This window comes from Artemia franciscana, chromosome 9 (assembly GCF_032884065.1).
Source record: "Artemia franciscana chromosome 9, ASM3288406v1, whole genome shotgun sequence".
NCBI lineage: Eukaryota > Metazoa > Arthropoda > Branchiopoda > Anostraca > Artemiidae > Artemia > Artemia franciscana.
Window position 1 is genome coordinate 17,837,018 of NC_088871.1, and position 25,714 is coordinate 17,862,731.

The 25,714-nt window shown below is 34.9% G+C and overlaps 1 protein-coding gene across 1 annotated transcript in view; it reads left to right on the forward strand.

Moving 5' to 3' along the window:
• LOC136030777 (dmX-like protein 1) overlaps positions 1 to 25,714 on the forward strand; it is a 72,871-nt gene that overhangs the window by 2,231 nt on the left and 44,926 nt on the right. Inside the window, exons 2-6 of the mRNA XM_065709820.1 lie at positions 1,053 to 1,277; positions 8,301 to 8,559; positions 9,335 to 9,539; positions 11,550 to 11,808; positions 23,508 to 23,632. Of these exons, the coding sequence (XP_065565892.1) occupies positions 1,053 to 1,277; positions 8,301 to 8,559; positions 9,335 to 9,539; positions 11,550 to 11,808; positions 23,508 to 23,632 (1,073 nt within the window). The remainder of the gene's footprint in view (positions 1 to 1,052; positions 1,278 to 8,300; positions 8,560 to 9,334; positions 9,540 to 11,549; positions 11,809 to 23,507; positions 23,633 to 25,714) is intronic.

A 25,714-nucleotide genomic window follows, 5' to 3' on the forward strand; every position in this document is an offset into this window, starting at 1 on the left:
AAGAGGACAGGAGAACCATTGCGCCGAAACTAGTAATTAGTAACAATGAAGTCCCCCCACAAAAAAAAAACTGTACAAAAGAGTCTTTAAAAGCTGGGGGTTTGGGGGGGCGCAGCCCCCCAACTGCCTCTTCTAATTCCTGTACGTTTTAAGGTTCGACTTTGGGACGCAGCCTCTTTAACTCTTTAAGAAAACGAAGTTTTTTTCATATTATTGCAATATATGACGAAGAGCACGAGGGTTTTTTTTTCCTTGATCACCAACCATGTGCCTAAAATAATGTTTGTAATAGTTTCTTGCAGGAGGTTTAAGTTTACATTTTTAGGTACGAGGCATTTCTGCTTCCGAAAAAATAAAACTCAAATGTTTACCAACACGCAGGAATACACTTCACAGGGCTAGAGCTATTTAATATTGAGAGCGAGACAACAAGAATTTTTCGGCCTCCTGGATGTTTACGAAGAATTTTTCGGTATCCTGGCTATATGGGTCAGAAATAAGGATTACTACTTTTATATATTTTGATAGTTTACGAATAATTGCATTAGCAAAATGGAATAAAAGCAAATTTATTAAGCATTACCAAAGTAACCAATATTCAGAATTGTCATGTCTATTTTTTTGTTTCTTGTTGAATAAAGGGTGTAGTGACGAAAACTAAACCCAATAAGCAAAACCTGATTGCATTTTTGATTTTAGTCATCGCGACATGGATAAGGACACAATTCAAATCCAATGTAAGAAATAACTTACTAGGAAATTGTTCAAAATCATGGATTAGAGGTTAAATAGTTTCATCCCTTAATTCAATCACCGTTGTTTTTTTTTCTTCTAAGCTATTTACGTCACAAATATTTCAAAATGTTCTTAAAAAGGAACCCAAGACAGGACCATTGTTGTTATCATTAAGGCGTCTTAATTTTTGTTTTATTTTTCTTTTTCGAGAAACAAGTAAAGGATGACATAGCCAGCAGTATTTGAATATACATTTCCGGGTGATAGTATTTGAGAATCCCCTTTTTCTTCGTCTAATATAAATATTTTTTTTTCAGTCTTCAAGCCCAGAAACAAATCAAGGATCTCCTTCAAATGACCACAGACGGCGTTTGAATAGACGCTTACTGGCTGATAGTATTGGAGAAACACCTCCTTCGCCTAAGCCTAAACCACTGCGTCCACCTCAGCCTCGCCTCCCAAGTAACACAGATGACTACCCAACCTATAAAGAATTGTTTGTCCCTCCCAAAACATCACTTGTTGCTTGTATGATGACTAAGGTAAGTTAGATGATTGTTTTTTTTTTACAGATTGAAAGGTGATTGTGTAGGGTGGGCCAAAAGTCACTGACTCATTTCATTTTTAAATAACTTTTTTATTTTAACAGTTATATGCATGAAATTTTAATATTATAAAGCCAAGGCGATGGAAATTGATTTTCTATCACGTACGTATGCCGTATGTTGTACTTACGTTGTATGTATATCGTACGTATACCATATCACGTTATATACCGTACGTTGTACGGTACTGAATTTCTCCATAATTAATTTACAGGATCTAAAAAAAAAAATATTAAGAAAGTAAAAAGTATTAAAAAATAAAAAAGATATTGAAAAATAAAAAGGGTCAGTGACTTTTGGCCCACCCTCTATAAGTTTATGTAACTTAAAATTTTATAAATTGGATCTTTGCAGTTTTACAAGATGTTTTGAACGATCTATGTGCAATTCCTTTGCTACAACTAAGATCACTTGCGATTATCCACCGGCTATTATTAATTATATATATATATATATATATATATATATATATATATATATATATATATATATATATATATATATATATATATATATATATATATATATATATATATATATGTATATATATCGTATATATATATATATTATATATATTCAATTCAATTTATTTATAACTTGTCAAAATAAAAAGAGGCACGGGTCCTCTAAATGACATAGTACAACATACTGAATAAAAATAAGTAGTTTTTACAATCATAAGAATATAATCAAAAGATCCATAACGTAACAAAATCATGAGAGAAAACACATTAGACATAAATCATAAGAATCATAACCCAATCATAAGATCATAAAAATAGAATAGTCCAATCGTGATTAAGTTTACTGGCGGAAGACTTAAAATTTTTTACTCTTGTATCAATAGTTGTAAATGGAAAGATGGTTTTTTAAATTTTTGAGACAAAAATGAGTTACTAGTCTAAGGGGGCATATGCAAAAGGAATTTAGCAAATTTAGAATGAATCCCGTGAACAAGTTTTTTTTTGAAGCAGGAAATAGTTGCCAAATAGGAAACAGAGCAAGAAGACGAGGCACAGTTAGACTATTGTAAAGTTTAGAAAGATGGAAACGACTAAGGTGTGTAACATTAAAGACAAGTGATGAATATCTATCCTTGTCCTTTTTTCAAGATTTTGGATGGCAAGCTTAATAGTTTCTTTAATTAGATTTCCAATGGGCATTCCCAGGTAAATTAAGCTTTTAGAGAGGGAGATACAAGTTTCAGTAAGTTAGAGAAATTTATCACAGCATCCTTTGATTTGAAAGCGACAGCTACAGTTTCGTCAACATTAAAACTTAAACCAATCTGCAGATATTCTAGTTTTAACTTCGAGAAAGTGCTCTCACAACCTGAGAAAATGCGACTCAGATTCAGGATATCATCAGTCTACTCAAGTAAAGACACGTCTAAAGCCCCGTAAATACAGGTGGACTCAACTTTGTGCTGGAATGACTGAATTATTAAAAAGCGCGGGGAAAGTAAGACCTCATTGTCTAACGCCCTTTAGCACATTAAAAAGCTCTGAGCCGTACTTCATTTTGGAACGAAGATGTTTATACATGTATCGAAGACACTTTATAACTGAGAAGTCAAACCCTCTCTTTAGAGCTTCTACCAAAATATGGGAAAAAATACACGAATCAAATGCTCTGGCTATGTCCAGTGCGCAAAGAACAAGCAAATTCCTGGAACTTTCCACATCTACAAGAACCTTAAATGTTTATTATTATTATAATATATATATATATATATATATATATATATATATCTATATATATAAAAATAAGTTGTCTGTGGATCTGTGGATCTGTGGAGTATAAATGACGACACAGGGAGTATAAATGACGACCAGGACATAAGTAAAAAAAAGCTAAAAAAAACTAAAAAAAAGGTAAAAACTACAAAAAAACTAAAAAGAAAAAAAAAACTAAAAACTAATAAAAAAAATTAAAAAAACTAAAAAAGAAAAAAAATAAAAAAAGGAAAAAAATGAAAAATAAAGGAGAAAAACAAAACTAAAAAAAATAAAAAGAAAAAAAAATAAAAAGAAAAAAGAAAAAAAAACTAAAAAAACTAAAAAAAAGTAAAAACCAAAAAAAAAAAAATAAAAAGAATAAAAGGGGAAAAATACAAAAATTTAATAAAAAAGCCGAAAAACTAAAAAAACTAAAGAAACTAAAAAAAGGAAAAAAACTTAAAAACTAAAAACTAAAAAAAAAGAAAAAAAGGAAAAAACTGAAAAATAGAAGAGAAAAAGAAAACTAATAAAATTAAGAATAAAAATAAAAAAAAATAAAAAAGATAAAAACTAAAAAAAAGTAAAAAGAAAAAACGAAAAAAAACTAAAAAAGCTAAAAAAAAAGGTAAAAACCAATAAAAAACTAAAAAGAAAAAAAGGTAAAAAACTAAAAAAAATTTTCATCTAAAAAACTAAAAAAAACTAAAAAAGGTAAAAACTAAAAGAACTAAAAAAGAAAAAAAAAACTAAAAAAAGGAAAAAAACTGAAAAATAAAGGAGAAAAAGAAAACTAAAAAATATAAATAAAAATAAAAAAACTAAAAAGATAAAAACTTCAAAAAAAAACTAAAAAGAAAAAAGAAAAAAACTAAAAAACCTAAAAAAAGGTCAAAACCAATAAAAAAAACTAAAAGGAAAAAAAGGGAAAAAATTAAAAATTTATTTCATCATATACCAATTCAAAAACGAATGTATACCGGGATGACGACCGGGACACAGGGAATATAAATGACACAACTACAACGGGGACGCCGGGGGCACAGGGGGATATAAATGACGACCGGGACACCGGGACACAAGGAATATAAATGACGCCCGGGACGCTCAAAGAGAAATCACAGACTGGGACACCGGGACACAAATGACGACCGGGACACAGGGAATATAAATGACGACCGGGACACAGGGACATAACTACAAAGGGGACGCCGGGGTGCACAGGGGGATATATAAATGACGATGGCGACTCAGGGAATGGTCGATTAGCAATCACCATCAACAAAGCTCAAAGGCAATCATTAGAATCATGAGGTATAGATCTGAATACGGATTGTTTTCCCATGGACCATTATATGTTGCATGTTCAAGAGTCGGTAAACCTGACAATCTATTTATATGCACAGACAATGGGACAGCAAAGAATGTTGTATATTCGCAAGTTTTACGTAGTTAAAAACATATATATATATATATATATATATATATATATATATATATATTATATATATATATAATATATATATATATATATATATATATATATCTATATTCACAGGTGGGACATAGGGACACAACTACAATGGCGCGTAACTAATATGGCGCGTAACGACTTACGCGCGCGGGGGGGCTTGGGGGGGGGGCGAAGCACCCCCACCAACTAGGTGTTGGGGTGGCGCGAAGCGCCACCCCAACAGCTAGTATATATATATATATATATATATATATATATATATATATATATATATATATATATATATATATATATATATATATATATATATATATATATATATATATATATATATATATATATATATATATATATATATATATATATATATATATATATATATATATATATATATATATATGTATATATATGTATTGTATATTTATTGTAATATATATTTATTAATTCACCGGTCATTAATTTTATTTTTTATGGAAGCTTCGTAATGGAAAAAATCTATATCCTTCAGTTTTTATGTGGTGCAACACAACAGGACTTCTTTGTATACTGAAGTCGACGAGGCTTGTCGAATTGGAAGTAGATAACTTGATTTTTGTGTTACTCCTGAAGAAAACAAATTTAATTATTTCCGTTATTTTTATGATGGTAATTTGTAAACTGCTAAATTTATACCGTATCCTTTTTCGTAAAAATTTTGTGTAATCTGTTTCTTCTGAGAAACCATAAGTTTTATTAAAACCCACTAACGAAATAGCTAGTAAGTACAGTCGACAAAACCTTGATATTTATGTAAAGAAAACTAAAAAATGTAAAAAGAAAAAACAAGAAAATGGCTGAATTAAGGGAAAATAAAATGGCTGAATTAAGAAAAAAAGAAATACTTTTCTACTGAACTAGCACTTGGAAGACCAATAGAATAAAAAGACATAAAACTCTTCAAAATACAAATTGTCTGCTTAAAGCCGTTTTGCCAAATCTGTTTTTCAAAATTCTGAGAAAAACGAGTTTGAAAATTTTGACATTTGTACCTCAGATTTGGTGCAGAGCTCAGAGCGCAGCAATGTCAATTAAGCATCCAAAATTATTTTTTTTTACACAACATAGTGTTTTTAACCCAGTTTTCACACCCTTTTCGTTTATAACCCTTTTGTTTTTGGCAAAACCGTTCTCAGTAGACGAAATGTTGACTTATTGAATGAATCGCTACCGTAGTGTGGACTGAACTCACATCCCCCATTACTAAAGGAGAGTCTCATTACAACTGCACTGCAGTAACTGTGTATTCAACGGATCTTTTGAACCACAATAGGATTAAAGAGAGGACGTCATAATCGTAGCTTTTAACCATAAATGACTTAAAATAAAACTATTTTTATTTAAAACTTTTGCTCTGTTTTATTTTTTCGTAAAACTTAAAATCAGTTGTGGAGCTTTATCTGTATATTTTGTACGTTTGTTTAATTTTCACCTTTAAGTCTAGCAAAATTTTACTCCTGAATTCTTTGTCAATCTTTCTTTAAAAGCATGAAACGTACGTTTTAGTCGAGCAGCTTTCCTGAAATACAATTCTACAAAATCAATTTACCAAATCAATCGATCTACTAAATAGTGAAAAATGGGTGGAGGAACTGAAAACATTTGAGACATAGTAAATTTTTCTCGTCATAAACAGGGCATGGTATTAACTGAGCTAAGTAATCACTATAAGAGAGAAATGGAATTTTTAACACTCTATAAAACCCTATCAAGGTTGATACTTTCTTAAAGAGTTAAAAAATTAGGATAATATCAGTTTTAGTGAAAAAAACTGCTTCAGTTCCACTTGAATTATTTTAGCTGATTAAATCAGCCACAATTGTGTTGTTTTTTTTTGGAGGGGGGGGGGGGTAACACTTTGTTTTGTCACTTTTGTTTTCCTCTGCCGTCGATTTTAGTTTTTTTTCTCTTTTTTTAATGCAAGAAAGCGGATCCATGGCTGATTACAAGGGCTGGATTCATGGAAATAATACTATATTTTGGGAAGCTGTGTATAATTTTTTCCTGGGCAAAAAAGAGTTATTTTTGTTTTATTCTGAGCTAGGATCAACAGTGTGAGCTGAAGTAGAACTTTATAATCTATGTCAGGACTATCTGCATCAGTTTAAGTTTCGTGTCTTTGAGCCATGTTTCTGCTTTCAAGTCGAAGCCTCTGTTCTAGGAATCAGCAGGCAATTTTCAATTGAAGTTAAATTAAAGTCTAAAAGTGCTTGAGATGTTGAAGGACTCCCTAACCCAATTGCCAAAATATTATTCAAGAGAAGAGCATTTTCTTGTGGGTTCGAAAGTGCTGTCATCTACTTTTACAAGCGACTTCAGTTTGTGATTCTGTTCAGTATTTGATTTCAATTTCTGTGTTTGGGACTGAGGTAAAGATTGGTATGACGTTTGCCTCATAAACGTCAATAGTTCTCTCATTGCCAAAGAAATTGAGTGAGAGAGATGCAGTTTTCTTTTTAATGGCGATCGATGCTCCTTGAAGAGCTGATAAATGTACATTTCCTCTGTTTTCCAGTATGAAATTTATTAATGGGATTTAGCATTTGAAAATTTCGAGGGGCTGACAACTTCTTTTTCATGGTACAAATGAATCATTGGCCCCTCTACCCTCTAGACACGCCACATCCCACACTCCCCATCCCCAATCGTTAAACAAAGAGGTATGCATGAGTTTAAAACTTTGATCTATATAATTTTTTCCTAAATATTAAAGAAAAAAACAAATTTTTAAATAATTGGAGCTACCAAGATTCCACTACTGATCCCACTGTATCCCGAAACTCTCATTGTTAAACCCACAAAGAAGAAATGAATATGTATATTTAAATTGATGCTTTAATTCTGCTGAGACTCAAAGCAACTAAATAAAAACAGTAATTATAATATTTACAAAAATGAGAAAAGCGAGCAAAAATAGGAAATGTACAGTTGTCTGAATTTTACTAAGCAAAACTAGAGAATGCAATATGAAATAGTATTCGTAAATTAATTTTAAATTACTTGTCACCTATCAAGACCAGTGATTTTATCTTCTTCTTTTTGTCGCTTTATATCTTTTTAAAGAGGTATCTCCGACTCGTTTTATCTTTTCAGAAAGCGGAAAAGCAACCAGGTGGACTCCATTTTAACTAGTTTTGATAATATAGTAATTCTTTAAAATTTAACCTATAAAATTTAGCCTATAAGAAATTAAAAAGTCGTGGGCCTATTCTGTTTAAGGTTTCTTTCGTATTAATTTCCTAACTTATTTTCTTCTCTACTGCAACAGTTCTACAATAATAAAACTATGAAAAAAATCGTTTGAATATATTTTTGTTACATTTTTACGAGTCAGACAAAAACATTGGGGGGGGGGGAAGAGGTGTAAACTTTGAATCTCCCTCCCCCGTGGATACGACCTTGGAAAGTATTCTTTTATTAACCTCTGATTACACGAGCATAAATTTTGTGGGGTAGATGGATATTTTCCAGAGGGAATGAAAAATGTTGTCAAAGTAAGAAAGATAGTTGTTTTAGTTTCCACATTTTTCTGACTGATGTTTTTATTTTTTTTATTTTTTTTATTTTTTTGTCTGAATGTTGTCCTTGAATAATTGTACCATTGTGCCAAATTGACTGCTGGTAAATTAAGTGTAATACAAACCGTTCACTAAAATCAAATAAAGAAAATATTCGGAATGCATTAAGCAAGCCATGGTTGTTTCGTTTAAAGATTATAATTTTTTGTTGCAGCCAAAGTTATCACTTGAAATATCCCAAATCGATTACGATTCCTCTGAGTCTGACATAGAGGATGAGGTGGAAGAAGAGCCCGAGGAATCGGATGATGAATTTGATGATGATCCAAAAAAGAAAACTCCAAAAAAGAAAGTGAATACCGAGTTTTCTGACACGAATTCAATATCTTGGTCTATCGTTCGTGTTGCTGTTTTAAAATTAGCAAGGATACATGTGGAGAAATTTCTCAGATGTGCAGGAAAAGAATTACAAGGTAGATTTTGCATTTTTAAAGTTTAAATTAGTTAAAAATTTCATTTTCTACAGATTGATTCAGTTATAAATTCCCCTCCCTCGTCTGGACTAAGGCCAAAAGGGTAGATCGTAATCGTTAATATTCGTTACAGTTAATCGTAATCAGTATTGGTGGTAATCATAACTCCCAACAGTTAATTCTTATAAAATGCAACTTGGGGGCCAGGATATGGCACTCGCATGAGCGTTGTGTTTGGGGTAGATACATCTCATGGGAAAAAACTTTATAGATAATTATCGCATAGCAATTATAATTCCTGGTTCTTTTTAATTCCTTACTTGTTTTTTTTCTCCCTGTCTCTCTCTTATTGAAGAGTAGGGTCGTGTGTTATTTTTGTGTATCTTTAGGAAAGGTGAGTGTTTTTTGTTTTTACAGTTTTCTTTCACAGACACGCAATTGTGTTATTTAAGTAAAGAGATATATGCCTCCAATTTTGTGTTTGATTAGATCAACCAAAAAAATCCTAGTGATTCAGGGTAGGAACGACATCTAAACCTCCTATCGTTTTGGTTCATACTATACCAAAAGTAGATTTTTTTTTCATTATGGTGCGTCTCGATAACGAAGAGTGAGACAATTGAATCTTATTACGTAATTACAGTATTTTGGTATCTTAATTTTATTATTTTAGTTGATATGATTTGAATTTACTATAACTATGTGTTAAGCTGAGCATAATTGAAAGATTTGTTACATTATATTGTTAAGTTTTTTTTTACATTTTTCCCTCTAGATCTTCCAAGTGTGAGTCCTCCTTTACATGCAATGTGCAGAACTTTGTCAAAATGGGAAGACTGGTTTTATGATCGTTATGTGTCCTTGGGTTGTCCACCACCCTCATATATGGAGTCATGTGCCACTGAAAGCACATTCTATTTGCAAGGCTCAGGCATCACAAGATATAAAAGTATACTGGATCCAATCAATACTCCTTTTGAGTAAGTATTTTGTTACTTTTGGAGTTTTAAATGTTTGTGCCTAGTTTTTTATATAAGTTAATTTTTCCACGTAAAAATACCAAGAAATAGCAAACAAAAAAGGAAAATTTTCCAGCCAGTGAAATTGAACTTGACAAAATACAGATATCTCATTTTTTTTTCTATATGGGCGATTTCAGTTTATTGTTAGAAGGTGGCGAGGGTCTAATTTCTGCTTTTTTTTATGAAAGTGAGGACATATGGCTGGATTGATTAATTTGATATTACAGTTTGGTAACTAGTGTATAATTCTTTAATTCTTGTCTGAGACCAGAAATGATGTTTTTATTTGTCTCTGAGCTAAATCCTACGGTGTATGGGATCAAGTGGAGTTCTATAGTTTGTAGTAGAGATGAACGAATTGTTCCCTGAGCTTTTGTTGCTAGAATTCGTAGCAGCAGGTATATTACTAGGACCAGTCATGCGGCAAGTCCTTGACTCACCTTAATTACCAAGATTTATAGATATGTTGAATGTATGCTTGAACCTATAGAATTCTTCGATAAAACAGCCCCTCGAGGAGATAGCTCAGATGGATATTAGGCACCAACGAAGCATATACTAAGTGCTTATTCCTGGGCATCAGGTTATTAGAGAAAGCCATGGGATACATGTCTGAACTTGCATAAGATATTCCTCGAACGTCCAGATCAATTCTTTATATAAAGCTTGTTGATGATCTTTAGCGGTGCCACTACCTATACTACTAGTTCTATTCTAGTTCCTTTGGGGGGGGGGGTGTTGGATGAGTTTTGGGAGCCCGAGTGCAAAGCTGTAAGTTACATTCGACAATTAGTCCTCTGCAGGACATGCATGGAAGGATCATCGATCTGGCGAAGGATCAGGAGTAGGCTCCTGGGGCAATGAGTTTTTCTCAGTCTTCTAGCGTATGAAGATAGGTCAGGAAGCTCCTCACTGATTAAGTGCATTATAATGATTATAATAGAATTGAATAATATAGGAAGCGAGGTTAGCTTATAGTTGGGTGTGGAATCTGGTGCTAAGTAGTATTTCTGTTATCCCAGCTGTATGGATTATTTTCAGCGACTACATGGACATAGAAAAGGCTGTGAGGGAGTGTGGTGCTAGATGGGATGGTGAAATTCTGAGAATTTGACGGGGTCAATAGTGTTAGGAGTCTGGTACTCAGATGGTTTGACATTTATGTATAGAATATTAGCGAAAATGACAGCATTTTTATAGGATTTGAAAGCTTAGGGTGCAAAAATGCGTTTGAAAATTAATGTTAAGAAGACTAACTCGCCGAATTAAATAGGAATAAATGACGATGACATATTATTGAACTAGAACATTGCACAGAATGGATGGCTTCAATGACCTAGGTAGAACTAATAGTAAGGATGTTGGATGCGGTGAAGATGTAAAAAGAAGAATAGGCAGTAGGATAAAGTTTAGAAGAACACAAATACAGGTCTTAGAACGAAGATTAGAATACTACAAATTTTGGTATTGATAGTAGTCAAGTATGGCTCTGAAGCCGGGGCGCTTCTATAAGTTGAAGAATACATATTTGAGGTTTTCAGTGCGATTGTCTAAGAATAGTCTTAGGTAGTCTTTTGAATGGCTGCATATCAGAGACTAAGCTGTGTGTAATATGTAGTTTGGTCGTTTTTTCTAGATCTTTAATGAAAGAAATGATCAGTATAGTTAAATCACGTTTTACAAACGAAGAAGGATACTTTGGTGAAACTCAAGTATTTTTGGTAATCCAGTGGGGGGGGGCGAGAATTAGGACAATCCAAAATGAGTTGGGAAGAGGTCATGAGGAAGGATTTAAAGTAAATGTGAGCGTCAAAAAAGGGAGTATATAGTGAGGGTCTGAAGAGACCGGGGCGTAGAAGAGCTTGTGTAGATCTATTGGCCCTGAGTGACTTAGGTTTGTAGTGAGTTGTTAGCAGTATTTGTAGAAGTAGTGGATTATGTTTATAATCGATTGATATTGTTTTTCAGGCAAAGGTCAGAAACCAAAGCCATTCGTCGGCTTTGGAACTATTTAGTTCATCAAGAGGCAGTTCAAGAGATGTTCATTCGGCTGGTTTACGGTTCGCGTCGTCGAGCTGCGGGTCTTTCTTTCTGTGATTCTGCATCCGTTATTAGTGATAGCGATGTTAGTGAGGTAGAAGCTGTAAATAAATCCAGCAGAAATATTCTAGCTGTCAGGATTCTGCACAAGGATCAAGAGTCCGTTAACGCCTTTGCACTTAATCAGGTAAAGATTTTTTCTTTCTTTTTAAACAACTTATGCTATTTCTATTGAACTACTACCTTGTAAATCTAGATGAAGTGTTTTTGTGGAGCCGATGATCTCTTTCGTGACAAAGAAACTTCAGGTAACAACTAACGTGACAAAGAAACAACTTAGTTTGTAGCTCAAGTTTTCCTTTAAGATGTGCATGCGAGATGGAGAATGTTGTAGCAGCTGCACTGTTGATTGTGAAGAAACAAGAGAATTTTTTTGCAGTCTAAAATTAATTATTTTTACATTTACTATATATATACAGCTTAATAATTATTGATTTTCTAAATTGAAAAGTTACCTCCCTCTTAAATCAATATAAGTTGAGTTCAAGAATATGTATTTGAATGAGAGCTAAAGTTATTCTACAACCTGTGTATCCCTGATTCCAAGCAAATTCTATTTTAAAAATTGCTATCTTGGCCTATGCTAACTATTTTACATGTAAACAAAAAATATATACAGCAGGGCTACTAAGAAAAGTGATCTTAAATTATTGTCAATCCGTTCAAACCATCAGGTATCAATCTATTATGTTTCTAAAATATCTAATTGACAATGTAGTCCATATAAATTTATTTATGGGTTTTGTAGGGTAGGCCTGCTGTTTCATGAGCGTTTCAGATGCATATAGATGCATATATAACTTACCCAAAGACAATGCCAAGAAAGCAAACCCGAAAACCAAAAGAAATTAAATTGCTTGTTTTAATTGACATGCCTGAAGAAAAAACTCATATCAACCTCGAAATAGTGAGCAGAACTGAAAAAATATATATATAAAAAAAGGATGCCTACTAACAGAAGGGAAAAATCCAACAAATCATGCCAGCCCGAAAGAAGAAATTAACTAGACCTCCGTTGCCTGTGCAACGGGAAGTGTTGCAGCAACTGTGCCCTGTTCCTTAGGGCACAGTTGCGGAGCAACACGTGCAACTGTGCCCTACGGGACACAGTTGCGGAGCAACAGTCTCCATTATGTCCTTCAGAGGAAATTTTGCACTTCTTCTTGCATAACTTTCATAGCACTACTCGATAAAAATAATATAGACATCAAAATCGAAAATTTAAGAAAATTTCAAAAAATCGGAACGAGATTGTCTTTTCCGGAATTATTTCTGGGAAATCTGTAAGAGCTACGGAATTTCATGCTTCAGTTCTCGAAAACATCAATAAAAGTTCTATATGGGTTCATAATTATTTTATCTCTAAAACGTTTACTTCCGAAACTAGGGCCGTCTTAACTTGACGCCAATTCGAAGTATTATGTTTCGAGACGCACATTTCGGGAATTATTTCCGGGAAATCTGAAAGAGACACGGAAATAACGTCTTATAGTTTTCTGCTTAACTTTTGATGGTCTAAGCTAGGAAAATATAAAACAAACCAAATTCACCAAAAAATTTAAATTGCCCCGAGGGCATGACAAAACTTCCAAATAGAAAAACCCAAAGAAGGAATTTTATTTCGGAGAAACTATTGTAAGCTCCAGTTGTTAGGAGATCGAGACCTGTCGAACCGTGTTGGAAAAAAAATTCTAGCTGGTCCAGAACAGAAGTTACCTCTAGAACGTCGAAACTTCGGAAATTATTTCTTAGAGAACGAAGCAACTTGGTATATAGAACACTTCACTTCTTCTTGCATACTTTTCATAGCACTACTCGATAAAAACATAAGAAACATCAAAATCGAAAATTTGAAAAAATTCCAAAAAAAATCGGAGCGAGATGGACTTTTCCGGAATTATTTCCGGGAAATCTGTAAGAGCTACGGAATTTTGTGCTCCGGTTCTCGAAGAGACAAATGAAAGTTCTACATGAGTTCAGCATAACTGTATTTCTAACAAGTTTATTTCCGAAGCTAGGGTCGTCTTAACTTGACGCCAAACATCGAACGCAGAGTTTCTAAGAAAAAAACGGTTTATTTTTTTTTATGGAAAACTGTTAGAAATTTTAGGAACTTCTCTGGAACTTTTTTACTCTGTTTCACGTTTCCCTTCCCTCTGAAAAATCTCAAATTTTTAACTCTTACCACTTCGGAGCTACAGGTCGCTGATCACGGTGAAAAAAAAAACAAAAACAAAAAAAACTACGAAAGCAGTAGTGTTGCTCCGCAACACAATTACTTGTTTTAGTTGACACGCCTGAAAAAACTCGTATCAAGCTTGAAATATTGAGCAGAACTTTAAAAAATATAAAATATGCCTACTAAAAGAGGGGGGAAAATCAAACAAAAGAAGGAAAGAAAGTTTCGTAGAACTCAAACTTGGACACATACACTGAGGACATCAACGATGTCCTCAGTGATGAATCTTAGCTCTTGTTTAATGACATAGTCTTTTTCATGGAAAAACTATATTTTATATCTTTTAATTTTTTTTCTATAAGAATCCATAGTATGGGTTGCTATTTGCATTTTGGAAAAACTTTTTCAACGATTTTTAATCTTGACACAAAACAGTATTTTTTAATTTAATTTTATAGCTTCTGGAATTTACCTAAAAAATAAAACTTAAAATCATTCCCAAAGATTCAATCTATGCTGTTTGAAAACCTTGATACACTTACATTCTTTTTATTTATTTAAATTGTAAGAGCAGAAGTAATAATACTAGTATTCTCAAAAGTTTCAACTTAATATCCCCAGTCGTTGTCGATATATTGCTGAGGTGTCTTATTAACAACCATAAAGACAATGCCTTTTGATTTATTTTAAAGCAACATCTAGTTTTAAAGCATAACGGACCAATTGCATAATTGTGGGGTATCGACATGCCTAATGTCCCTGAACACATAGTTGCTGGACCGTTCTATTATGCTGAACAAACGGCTGTTTCAAAATTTTGACTGGATACGTCTCTGGAAAATGAATAAGTTTTAGAGAAGGGCTGCTTGCCCTCCAATCTCTTTTTGCTCTTACAAAACGCACCAGAACGTTTAATTTTGAATCGAATTAGCTCCTTTAAGAATTTTAATTATATTTCTAGCTATTATACAGTGATGCTGCCTATGATGTTGCTTATCTGTTCTTTTGAAAACCTGCATGCATATTTGTTTAATTGAAACTCCTAAAATTTTGATCTTAATACCCTTAGCGTCACTAGTTACAGTAACTGTAGTGTTAGTATTAAAAGTATACATATAGTGCCTTCTGGCTAGTTCAAAACCCGCCACAATTGACCCCTAAAGTCTAAATTAATAATATAAGTTGTTCTTCAGATATTGCTTTGTCACCTTTTTGAAAGTCCACGTGCTCTTAGTTTGTCTTGATTTAATTTAGCATTCATCTAAATATTCCTTAAAAGCTTCAAACTAATCCACTTAGCTTGCGTAGTAGCCATAGTTGTAGCAGTATTAGTAGCAGTATGCCCATAGCACCTTTGGTTTCTTCAACATCCCTTTCAACATACGCTGAAAGTTTCAGCTTAATATATATACCATCAATGGCTCCTGAAGTATTTCTGATGCGTCTGCTTGACAACCGGTGAGAGAATAGCGTGTTTCGAATTAGATCCATACAAATTTCTATATATCTTTAATTTTTTGCCTTAATATCCTTAGTTTTAATAACAGTAGTAGTAGTAGTAGCAGTAGCATCAATTGTAGTAGCTAAGCTTTAGTTTTAGTAGTAGCAATGGAAGTATTAATAATAGTAACAGTAGCAGTAGTATGAGTAGAAGCAGTTGCATTAGGATGCAAATATTTTCTTTTGGTTAGTTCAAAATCCCTCACAACAAGCCGTGTTAGTTTCAACTTCGCATACCAAACTGTCCCTAATATATTGCTGTTACAACTTTTTGACAACCTGCATACAGAGGGCATGTTCAGATTCAGTTTATCTTCCCCCTCAAAATTTCTTGAAAATATCACCTTCATACCCTTAGGCTTAATTGTAATAGTAGTCACAGTAGTAGTATTGATATTTCCAGGAATAGTAATGAATCACGGCAATACTACTAGCAGCAGTAGTATTAACATATTGCCTTTTGGTCAGTAGAGCATCCCTCTCATCAAGTCCTGGAAGTTTCAACTTTATAGAATTAGCCATTGTTTTGACATTGCTGATATGTACTTTTGATAACCTGTATGTCCATGCACATCTTGACATTTTCATCTTAATGCTCCTAGCCCTACAAGTAGTTGCAATAGAAGTAGTAGTAGTAGTAGTAGTAGTAGTAGTAGTAAATGTAGCAGTAACAGTAATATTAACAGTAGTGTGCACATATTGCCTTTTGGTGAGAGCAATTATTGCCTTGTCCTTTAAGTATTCTCTGAAAGTTCCAACTTAATACCCAAATCAATTCTTGAGGTACGCTACTTCGACAATGTGCATGCACTTGGTGCCTTTTGATTTAGTCCAAATTTCCCCTTGATACTGTAAATGGATTAGTGTGGTAGTAGTAGTGATGATAGTTGTAGCAGTACTGGCAGCATGGAAATATTGCCTTTTTGATCATCTCCCTTATCATTTCCTGAATTTTCTAAATTAATATACTCAGTTATTCCTGTGTTGCACCATTTTGACCATCCCTATACACATAACTTGTTTTGATTACAACACTCCCCTCAACAGTCTCTGAAAGGATTACCCGAATACCTTTTGTCTTCTTGGAAAGTAAAGTTCAAACATACCTACCTTTCTCAATAACATAAACTATGTGTAAACAATGAACGAATTGTCTAGCTTACAGCCCTTGTCCTGAGGACTGTGGGGAGATTGCTATCCCCATAGACATTATTCCTGGACCTTTCAACAATGCTGAACGAAGCGGGTCTCTTAAAATTGAATTGTTTATTTTTTGGGGAGTGATAGGCTTGGGGTGGGGCTGATTGCCCTCCATTCACTGTGATTCTTATAAGGGCAATAAAACTCCCAAATTCCAATCAAAGCAGCTCCGTCAGATCCAAAGTTTATGCAACTACCCATTCTATAAAAACCTTAAATACCCCGGGCATAACTTATAACCCTTGACCATGGGCTCTGGGGGATTGTGTCCACCCTAAAGACATTGTTATATGATTTTTGAACTATTGGTAAAAAAATGGATATCTCACAGTTTCAGTTGAATGTGTTTTGGGAAAAGAGGATGTCAGGGAGGGGCTAGTTGCTCTCCATTATATTTGACTCTTGAAAGAGAACTAGAACTAAACATTTCAGATTAAATGAGCCTCTTCTAAAGTTCACACGACCACCCCCTTCCATAAAAGCATTATGTGCCCCCCTGGAGCATAAATTACAACTCTTAATCGAGATTCTGGGGATTTGTCCACCCCAAAGGCCTTATTATATAATCTTTGGACTCCTTTTGAACAAATGGCTATCTCAAAATTTTTATCGGATACATTTGTGGAAAATACAATGTAAGGGGGAGAGGCTTTGTCCGATCACTTTGACTCTTAAAAAGGGAATTAGAACATCTGGTTTCCAATCCAATGAGCCCCCTCCAGAGTTTATACGACCAGCCTTTCCATAAAAAAACCTTGTATACCCTTGGGGCCTAACTTACAACCCTTGCGCTGAGGGCTGGGGGGCTGTTATCCTCAGATACATAATTTCCAGACTTTTAAACTATGCTGAACAGAATGGCTATCTCAAAATATTGATTATATGTGTTTTGGAAATTGATGGGCGCGGGGGGGGGCATGTTGCCCTCCAATCAGTTTTGACTGTTAAAAAAGGCCCTTTTAATTTCCAATCGAATGAACCTTTTTTTTTGAAGTTTCAACGAATACAAAACTTCCTATGAACTAAACCATCTCAAAACTTTCTATCAGATGCATTTCAGGAAAATACGAGGTTGGGAGGAGGGAGTTATCCACCCTCTGATAACTTTGAATCTTAAAAAGGGCACTATAACTTATAATTACCAATCCAATAAGCCCCCTCCAAAGTTTATACGACCACCCTTTTTATAAAAACCTTCTATGCCCTCAGGGCATAACTTACAACCCTTGCCGTGAAGGCTGTGGGGGGGGGGGGGGTTGTCATCCTCAAAGTCATAATTTGCGGACCTTTTAACTACGCTGAACAAAGTGGATATCTCAACATTTTGATTGATGTATTTGGGGAAATATTTGGTGTTGGAGGGGGTTAGTTGCCCTACAATCTTTTTCGGCTATTAAAAGGGTCAGTAGCTCCTTCAGTTTCCAATCGAATGAGTCTTTTTATAAGTTTCTACGACAACAAATGACCATCTCAAGACTTCTATCAGATGTATTTCGGGAAAATACGAGGTATGTGTGTGTGTGGGGGGGGGGGGGTACCCACCGTTCGATCACTCTGAATCTTATAAAGCGTTCTAGAAATTTTGATTACCAATCCAATGATACCCCTTCGAAGTTTATACGACCATCCTTCCTATAAAAACCTTATATGCTTCCAGGGCATAACTTACAACCCTTCTTTTGAGGGATGTGGGGGGGGGGGGGGGTTGTCATCCTCAAAGACATAGTTCCCATAATTTAACTACACTTTACAAAATGGCTATCTCAAAATTTTGATTGGATCTGTTTGAGGAAATGATGGGCCTGGGAAGGGGTTAGTCGCCCTACAATCATTTTCGACTATTAAAAGGAGCAATATCCTCTTCAATTTCTAATTGAATGAGTCTTTTTCGAACTTTCTACAACAACAGATGACGATCTCAAAATTTCTATGAGATACATTTCAGGAAAATACGAGGTGTGGGGGTTGGGGTATCCACCCTCCGATAATTCTGAATCTTATAAAGGGCACTGAAACTTCTGATTACCGATCCAAAGTTTACACGATCACTTTTCTATATAAACCTTATATTCCCCAGGGCATAACTTACAACGCTTGCCCTGAGGGCTGTTGGGGGGGGGGGTTCATCCTCAAAGACGTAATTTTCGGACCTTTCAACGGGGGGGGGCTAGTTTCCATCCAATCTTGTTTTACTCTTAAAAAGTGAGCTAGAATTTTCAATTTCCAATCATGTGAGCCCCCTCTGAAGTTTATACGAGTATCCTCTCTGTAAGAACAATATATGCTCCCAGGGCATAACTTACAACGCCTACTCCGGATTATGGGGAGTTGTGTCGACCGTGGGGCTTTTGCTATCTAAAGTTTGAACTATTTTTAACAAAATGGCTATTTCAAAATTTTTATCGGTTGCATTTGGGGAAAAAGACGTAAGGGGAGCTAGTTGCCCTCCTATCACTTTTGACTCCTAAAAGGGGCACTAAAACTTTTTATTTCCAGTTGAATGATTCCCCTCCGAAGTTTGTACGACGAAATAAGCAATAAAACATTGAAGCCTTATGGTGGAGGTGGGGGGGCTAGTTGCCGTTGGATCTATTTTGACTCTTAAAAAGTGAACTAGAACTTTCAGTATCCGATTAAATGAGCCCTTTCTGAAGTTTATAGGAGTATCCCTTCCATAAGAACCATATATACCCCTAGGGCATAACTTACAATGCCTGCCCCGGGCCCTGGGGAATTGTGTCGACACCGAAGTTTTCGTTATCTGATTTTGAACTATTTTTAACAAAATGAGTATCTCAAATTTTTGTCGGATGGGCTTGGGAAAAGAAGGCGTAGGACGGGGTGGGTTAATTACCTTCAGATCTCTTTTGACTCCTAAAAAGTGAACTAGAACATTCAATTTCCAATCAAAAGAGCCCTTCCCGAAGTTTATATGAGTATCCCTTCCACAACAATCGTATATGCCCCCTGGCATAACTTACAACACCTTCCCCCGGGTCCTGGTGGGTTGTGTCGACACCGGAGTTTTTGTTATCTAACCTTTGAACTATTTTTAACAAAATGGCTATCTCAAAATTTTGTCTGATGCATTTGGGGAGAAAAGGTTGTGTGTGTGTGGGGTGGGTTTGTTGCCCTCCGATTTCTTTTGAATCTTAAAAAGTGAGTGAAATCCTTTCAGTTTCCAATCAAATGAGCCCCCTCTGAACTTTTATACGAGCATCCCTTCAATAAGAACCATATAAGCCCCCAGGGCATAACTCAAAACACCTGCCCCTTGGTCCTGGGGGGGGGGGGGGTTGTGTTGACACCGGAGTTTTGTTATCTGACCTTTGAACTATTTTTAACAAAATGGCCATCTCAAAATTTTTATCTGATGCATTTGGGGAAAAAGGGCGGGGGGGGGGCCTCCGATCACTTTTGACTCTGCAGACACTTTTTTACTCCGATCACTTTTTACTACTGGCAGTGCTATACTGTTGCCTCTGATATTTTTCGTGGATGATTTTGATTCAAATATCTTTTGAAAATATCTACCATTTATCTTCTTATTTTTGCCTGAATCTGCTTTTGTGATTGAAGGAATTTAGATTTTTCTCATTCATCATATTTGAACTCTTATTATCACTTATTTCATTTTTTCTTTTTTTTTAAAGGACCTATCATACAATTTCCATATTTATGAACAGAGAGGAAAATTATTGAGATGAAAATCGGAGCAGGGTTGCCCCCTCCTATATTTTGAAAAATACCTCTTTTCTATATTCATTTCCATAAAAAAAAAATTATAAAAAACGCCCTCCCTACATTTCTATAAATTGAAGACCCTATAAGAGGCGTAGATAGAATCAAACATTTTCAAATACATTGAATTCGGAATATAGAACGCACCTATTTTTTGCCATCAGGACCTAAACATGGGAAAAATAGTTAATAACGAAAACCCTGAAAGCTTTGGCATCATACTAGTGGGCCAGTTAAGCATAAATATCGTTCAATTTTTCAAGAAAACGCGAAAATTGGTGGAGATATACTTTTGACTGTGCTGAACGATCCTGGAAGTGGAGGCAAAAAATTCGATCACTAGAACGTCGTATAAAGTCGCGAATTGTCGAGAAAATTCAAATGGGGCTTAATAGCCCAAGAAAGTCTTGGAATTAATCAAAAATACTGCTGAAAGCAATTGTCTCACTTTTATCCTCAGATCACAAGAACGTCGTCTAAACGTCTCAAAATGTTGTATCTCTTTCAAATAACGATTTGTGGATATATAAGAATCAGTAAATCAAAGCTGTGGATGAGTCCCCAAGTATGCCGAAAATTTATAACAAAAGCAGAAACAAAATTAGGTGACAAGATCGCCGTCATAACGTCGCTTATCTTAAAAAAGGGGTTTAGATAGCGCACGAAAGTCTTGAATAGGTAAGATGATCTTCTGATGGTAGTGGCAAAAATAATATCCGGGTCACTGGTTATTTTTGCATCGTATTAGAAGCCATAAATCAAGGTTGCGAGCCTCAGTTTTCTTAAGAATTGCAACGTTGTCAGAAGGTCGCATTAGGTTGTGTAGCGTTCTGACGATGTAAAATGTGTAAAAAAAAAGATGAACATCGACTATATAAACTGAATTAAAGAATTAGAATTCCATTTCAGAAAGTTGTGGATATGCCGAAAACGTCGTATAACGAATGCTTTTCGCACTGTCAAAAAAAAAGAGAAGAAAAACACTTGGTGAATTAGTTAGTATTTTTGATTACAATCAAGCTGATTTTCAGTTTTTCATGTTTCAAGTTGACTTTTCATGTATAAACGGGGATATTAATAAAATTTATCTTAAGCACTTTGTGGGATTCATTATAGTTAACGAAAAGAGGTACTTCAAATAGTTCAAATCACTTGAAAACAAAGCGCCACTTCGATTGGAATTTGGTAGGAAACAATAACTTTTGAATAATGATATCAACAAATACTTTTTAAGGACGAGAATATTTTCCACTACATGTGCATCATGACAAAATTTGCACTTTTATCTCATTTGCACTTATCTCATTTCTCATTTGCACTTTTAAACACAACCATTTTTATAATTGCACTTGGTCAGCTCCTTGCAGGCAGAAGGCTCCTCTGTTAAATCACTCCAATGTGGAATCCACTTTCTGCCTTTGTCTCATTTTCACCCCAATTCTGAAGGATCAAGTTTAAGGGGATCATGTCTAATTGACTGATTCCAGATTTTTGCTGGAAAACACCGCGACGGATATGTTGAAGCGTTGCTGCTCTTGTTGGAGGAATTTGGTCCACCGATTTGCCTTGGCTAAACATGTTTTTGTGGGTCTCATTGGTATCAGCATCGCAACTCGTGCGGTTATACAGAAGGATTATAAATCATAAGAGCTCAACAATAACGTCCTTGTCAATCTCTTTTTTACATTCGGTTGCACTAATATTGATGGTGGTATCTCAGGATAGATGTGCTATAGATTCAAGCCTGTAGCACGTCCATTGTTCGCAGATGAAGAACTGGTGTCGCAGTATCGTTGTGTATGATTTGGTCAGAATACAACGCAAGTTCTTTCCTCGTGGAAAATAGCTATCGATCTTCGGGTCGGTCGATCTTTTCCATCAAAATTTCAGACAGGAACTCAAACAGCTTTTGCTTATTCTCATCAGTCCGCAAGAAGTCTTTCCATTTTGACTTCTCGGGTATCTTTGGTGTAAACGAAACCAGAGTTCTGGTCCCTGTTACACGCTTTGTTCTTGTTCCAGATTTCAGGCTATCTTCAATGTACACGTTCCAGATGACATAAGGCCTTTTGCGTATACCGAATGAACACCTCGACGGCATAGTAACCAAACGTTTTGGCTTCACCGGTGTCAACATATGTACCATGACTGCACCGTCCAAAATCCACTGCGAACTAAACGGAGCAAAAGTAGATATTGACAACTCTGAACTTGTTTCTATATCTTCAAGAATAGTAGAATGAGAACAGATTTTGGGCTGCTTTAGATTTCACCTTCGCTTGAAAGCGCAGGAGGAAATGAAGTTTGTCAGGTCAGTAGATCTGGATTGGCTAGCAATGTAGAAACTAGAAAAGAGGTTGGTGTTCTTCCTGGAGACATCTAGCTTACTCTTCATAGGTGTATTCGCAGCATGTGCTTGCTTTTTTCGGAAATACTTCGATATTCTTTCGAGGGATTGTGTGTGACAGTGGTTATTTCCTCAAGACCAAAGTGGTTCATCACCAATTCCTTGTACTGTTGTTCTCCTTTTTGATATAGGGATCAAATAATCCTTTTACCTGAACAATTTGTCCACTTTGAACAGTTACGGTTTTAATTTACCGATTCTCATATATCATTAAATTACTTTTTTTAGTTACGTAACGTTATGTGACTTTTGTGTGACTTTTAAATGATTTGAGGATAAAAGTGAGATGACCAGCGCAATCAGCAGTATTTTTTCCCATTCTAGATTATGTTGTGCTATTAAAACCCAATTTGTATTTTTCCAACGATTCGCAACGTTTTGACGCCAGTTTAGTGACCAAATTATTTACCTATTTTGCATAGTTAAGGCCTCATCCACAGCTTTAATAGTCTGACTCTTATATATCAGCAAATCGTTAGTTGAAAAAGATGTGACGTTTTTCACCTTTAGTTGACGTTCTTATGATCTGAGGATGAAAGTGAGATGTCCAGTGCATTCAGCAGCATTTGTTTTTTACCCATTTCAAGACTTTCTTCGGCTATTAAAACACCATCTGAATTTTCCCGACGATCCGTAACGATATACGACGTTTTGACGACGTTTTAGTGATTTATTTTTTTGCCTCCACTTCCAGGATTTTTGCAACACTGAATGATTTACATGATTTTTAAAGCTTAGCCACCCCACTATACACCTGTTAGGTAGGTATATATTTGTTTTAATTGTTCTTTTCTTTTAGAATAAACTTGGAGAGATAGCTCTTGCTTGCGGCAATGAAATTCAAGAAATGAATATTGAGGCCATCCTGGATTCAACTAAACCTTACGATAATGAATGTAATCTGGACTTAACGGCGTTAGATAGGTGAGACATTTAACAATCCTGTTCTCCTTTTTTGTTGGTTGCTCTTGGTGAAAATAGCAAGATTCAATATTAAAACGAATCAGATTCGAGGAAAGGGCTATCTTAATAATGATAATATCATTTTTTTGTAGCCCAATTTAAAAGACCAGAAAAAGTGATGAAAAGCAAAGAAATCGTCTATCCAACAGCAAACAAGAACGATGATAAAATGTATCCTGTCGCACTCCTCATATTGAATTTTGAATTATTTGAATTATCTGTATTTTGAATTATCTAGTCGTTCCCTTTTCTATATTAGCGTAGCACTCACTGTTTCTGTAGAAAGCCATGACCAGGCTTATTATTTTCTTGGGGATACCATAATGCTCCACGATTTCCCAAAAGGTAACACGGTCAGCTGGTCAAATGCGTTTTCAAAGTCATTGAAGAGGAAGTGGATCTTATTGGACTACTTATTTGATTCTTCCCTAAACCAAAACGAAAAACAAAAACAATCAGCTAGGTTAAAAGCATGTATTTTTGTTGAATTGTGTGAGCAACACTTTGGTTTTGTCCTGGTTTTCTTCCTAGTCCGCCAATTTCGGCTTATTGCTAATAAGTGTCAAGTGTCCAACCTCCGCGGCTTTTACGGAAAGCGTAGACCCCAGGCCGTACTAATGAGCATGGCACAGCATTTCGAATGCTACGGGTCAACAAGGATGGTTTTGCTAGTAATTTAGCCAGAGCCTATAGTGTGCGAGTCGAAACGGAGTCTTATAATCTATGCCAGAAAGAATTAACTGAAGTTATGGAGCCAAGTTTTTGTTCCATCGAACTGTGTTTCTGCTTTCAACTGCAAAACTCTGTTCTAGCCGGCAAGCAGGTGGGCACCAGTTTCAGATCAAAGTTAGACTAAAATCGAAGTTCTTAAGATATGCCACAGTTACCTGGCTCCATTGGCAAAAGGAGCTCTTTCTCTCTTTGCTCTTATAATTTAGTAGTGAGATTGGAAAGGCAAAATGTATTACATACGCTTTTTGTACAAAAAATTCATTTACGTGATACAAGATTTGGAAATTTTTCGGGGTTGACAACTTTTGCTACGCATTAAAAAAAGTACTGGCTCAAATTGTTAGACATGGGATAAATAAGTGAACTAAACTGAGTTGTGTTTTGGTTGTCTTTAGCGATGAGGGCCTGTACAAAAAGATCATATTTTCAAATCTTTCATCGGATTCTTTAGCGATTTTTACGATCCTTAGCGAAGTAATCGATAGTAAAGAAACAAAACCAAAGCGAGGGGCGAGATATCTATGCCAGTTAGTCTACATTTCACTTATTTCCCATACATTTAAGGGTGTATACGTATGTACATTTAAGATTCAACTGTTAGCAAAATTAATATATTGTTTCTAATACATTTAAAGCTAAATTACATATGCACATTTTGTTTCAACTGGCTGAAATGTCAATATAATATTCTAAATCCCTTCTTCGGATTCCTGACCAAAGTGTTGTTGTACAACACATTATATTGCAAAGTCGACAAAGGGCTATTGCAAGAGTTGGGTAACCTCAAAAATGGCTGGACATATATTTGATAATGGTAAATGCCCCAATATTAAATCCGTTTAATGGTAAACAGAGATTTTGGAGGGATTAAAAAGAGATTTTGTTGAATTTACTGTAATTTCCCTTATGAAGGAAGGCGCCCTGAAAAACGGTTGGGTATATAAACAGTTGGGCCTGAAAAACGGTTGAGTTTGATAATGGTAATTAGTTGTAGAGTGCGTCAAAATTAAATCAATTCATTTTTTTAACAATTCAAACTTTAGGATTAATTGATGACGTTTGTTGGATTTTAAGTGTGTTTGTTTTTAAGTGTTGTTGGTGCGTGGATATAGCTATTAGTAAGTGTATGTGAAAATATGTGATATGATTAAATCGGATCTTGCTATATTGCGTTTTGCTTTGCTTTATGTCTCTATGTCACTTTAAAAAAAAAAACTTTCCACCAAGCAAGTTTTCAAAGAAAAATAAAGAGCTCCAAAAATTAGTAGAAATAAATTCGAATATTCTTCCAAGTGTAAAACTACCACATAT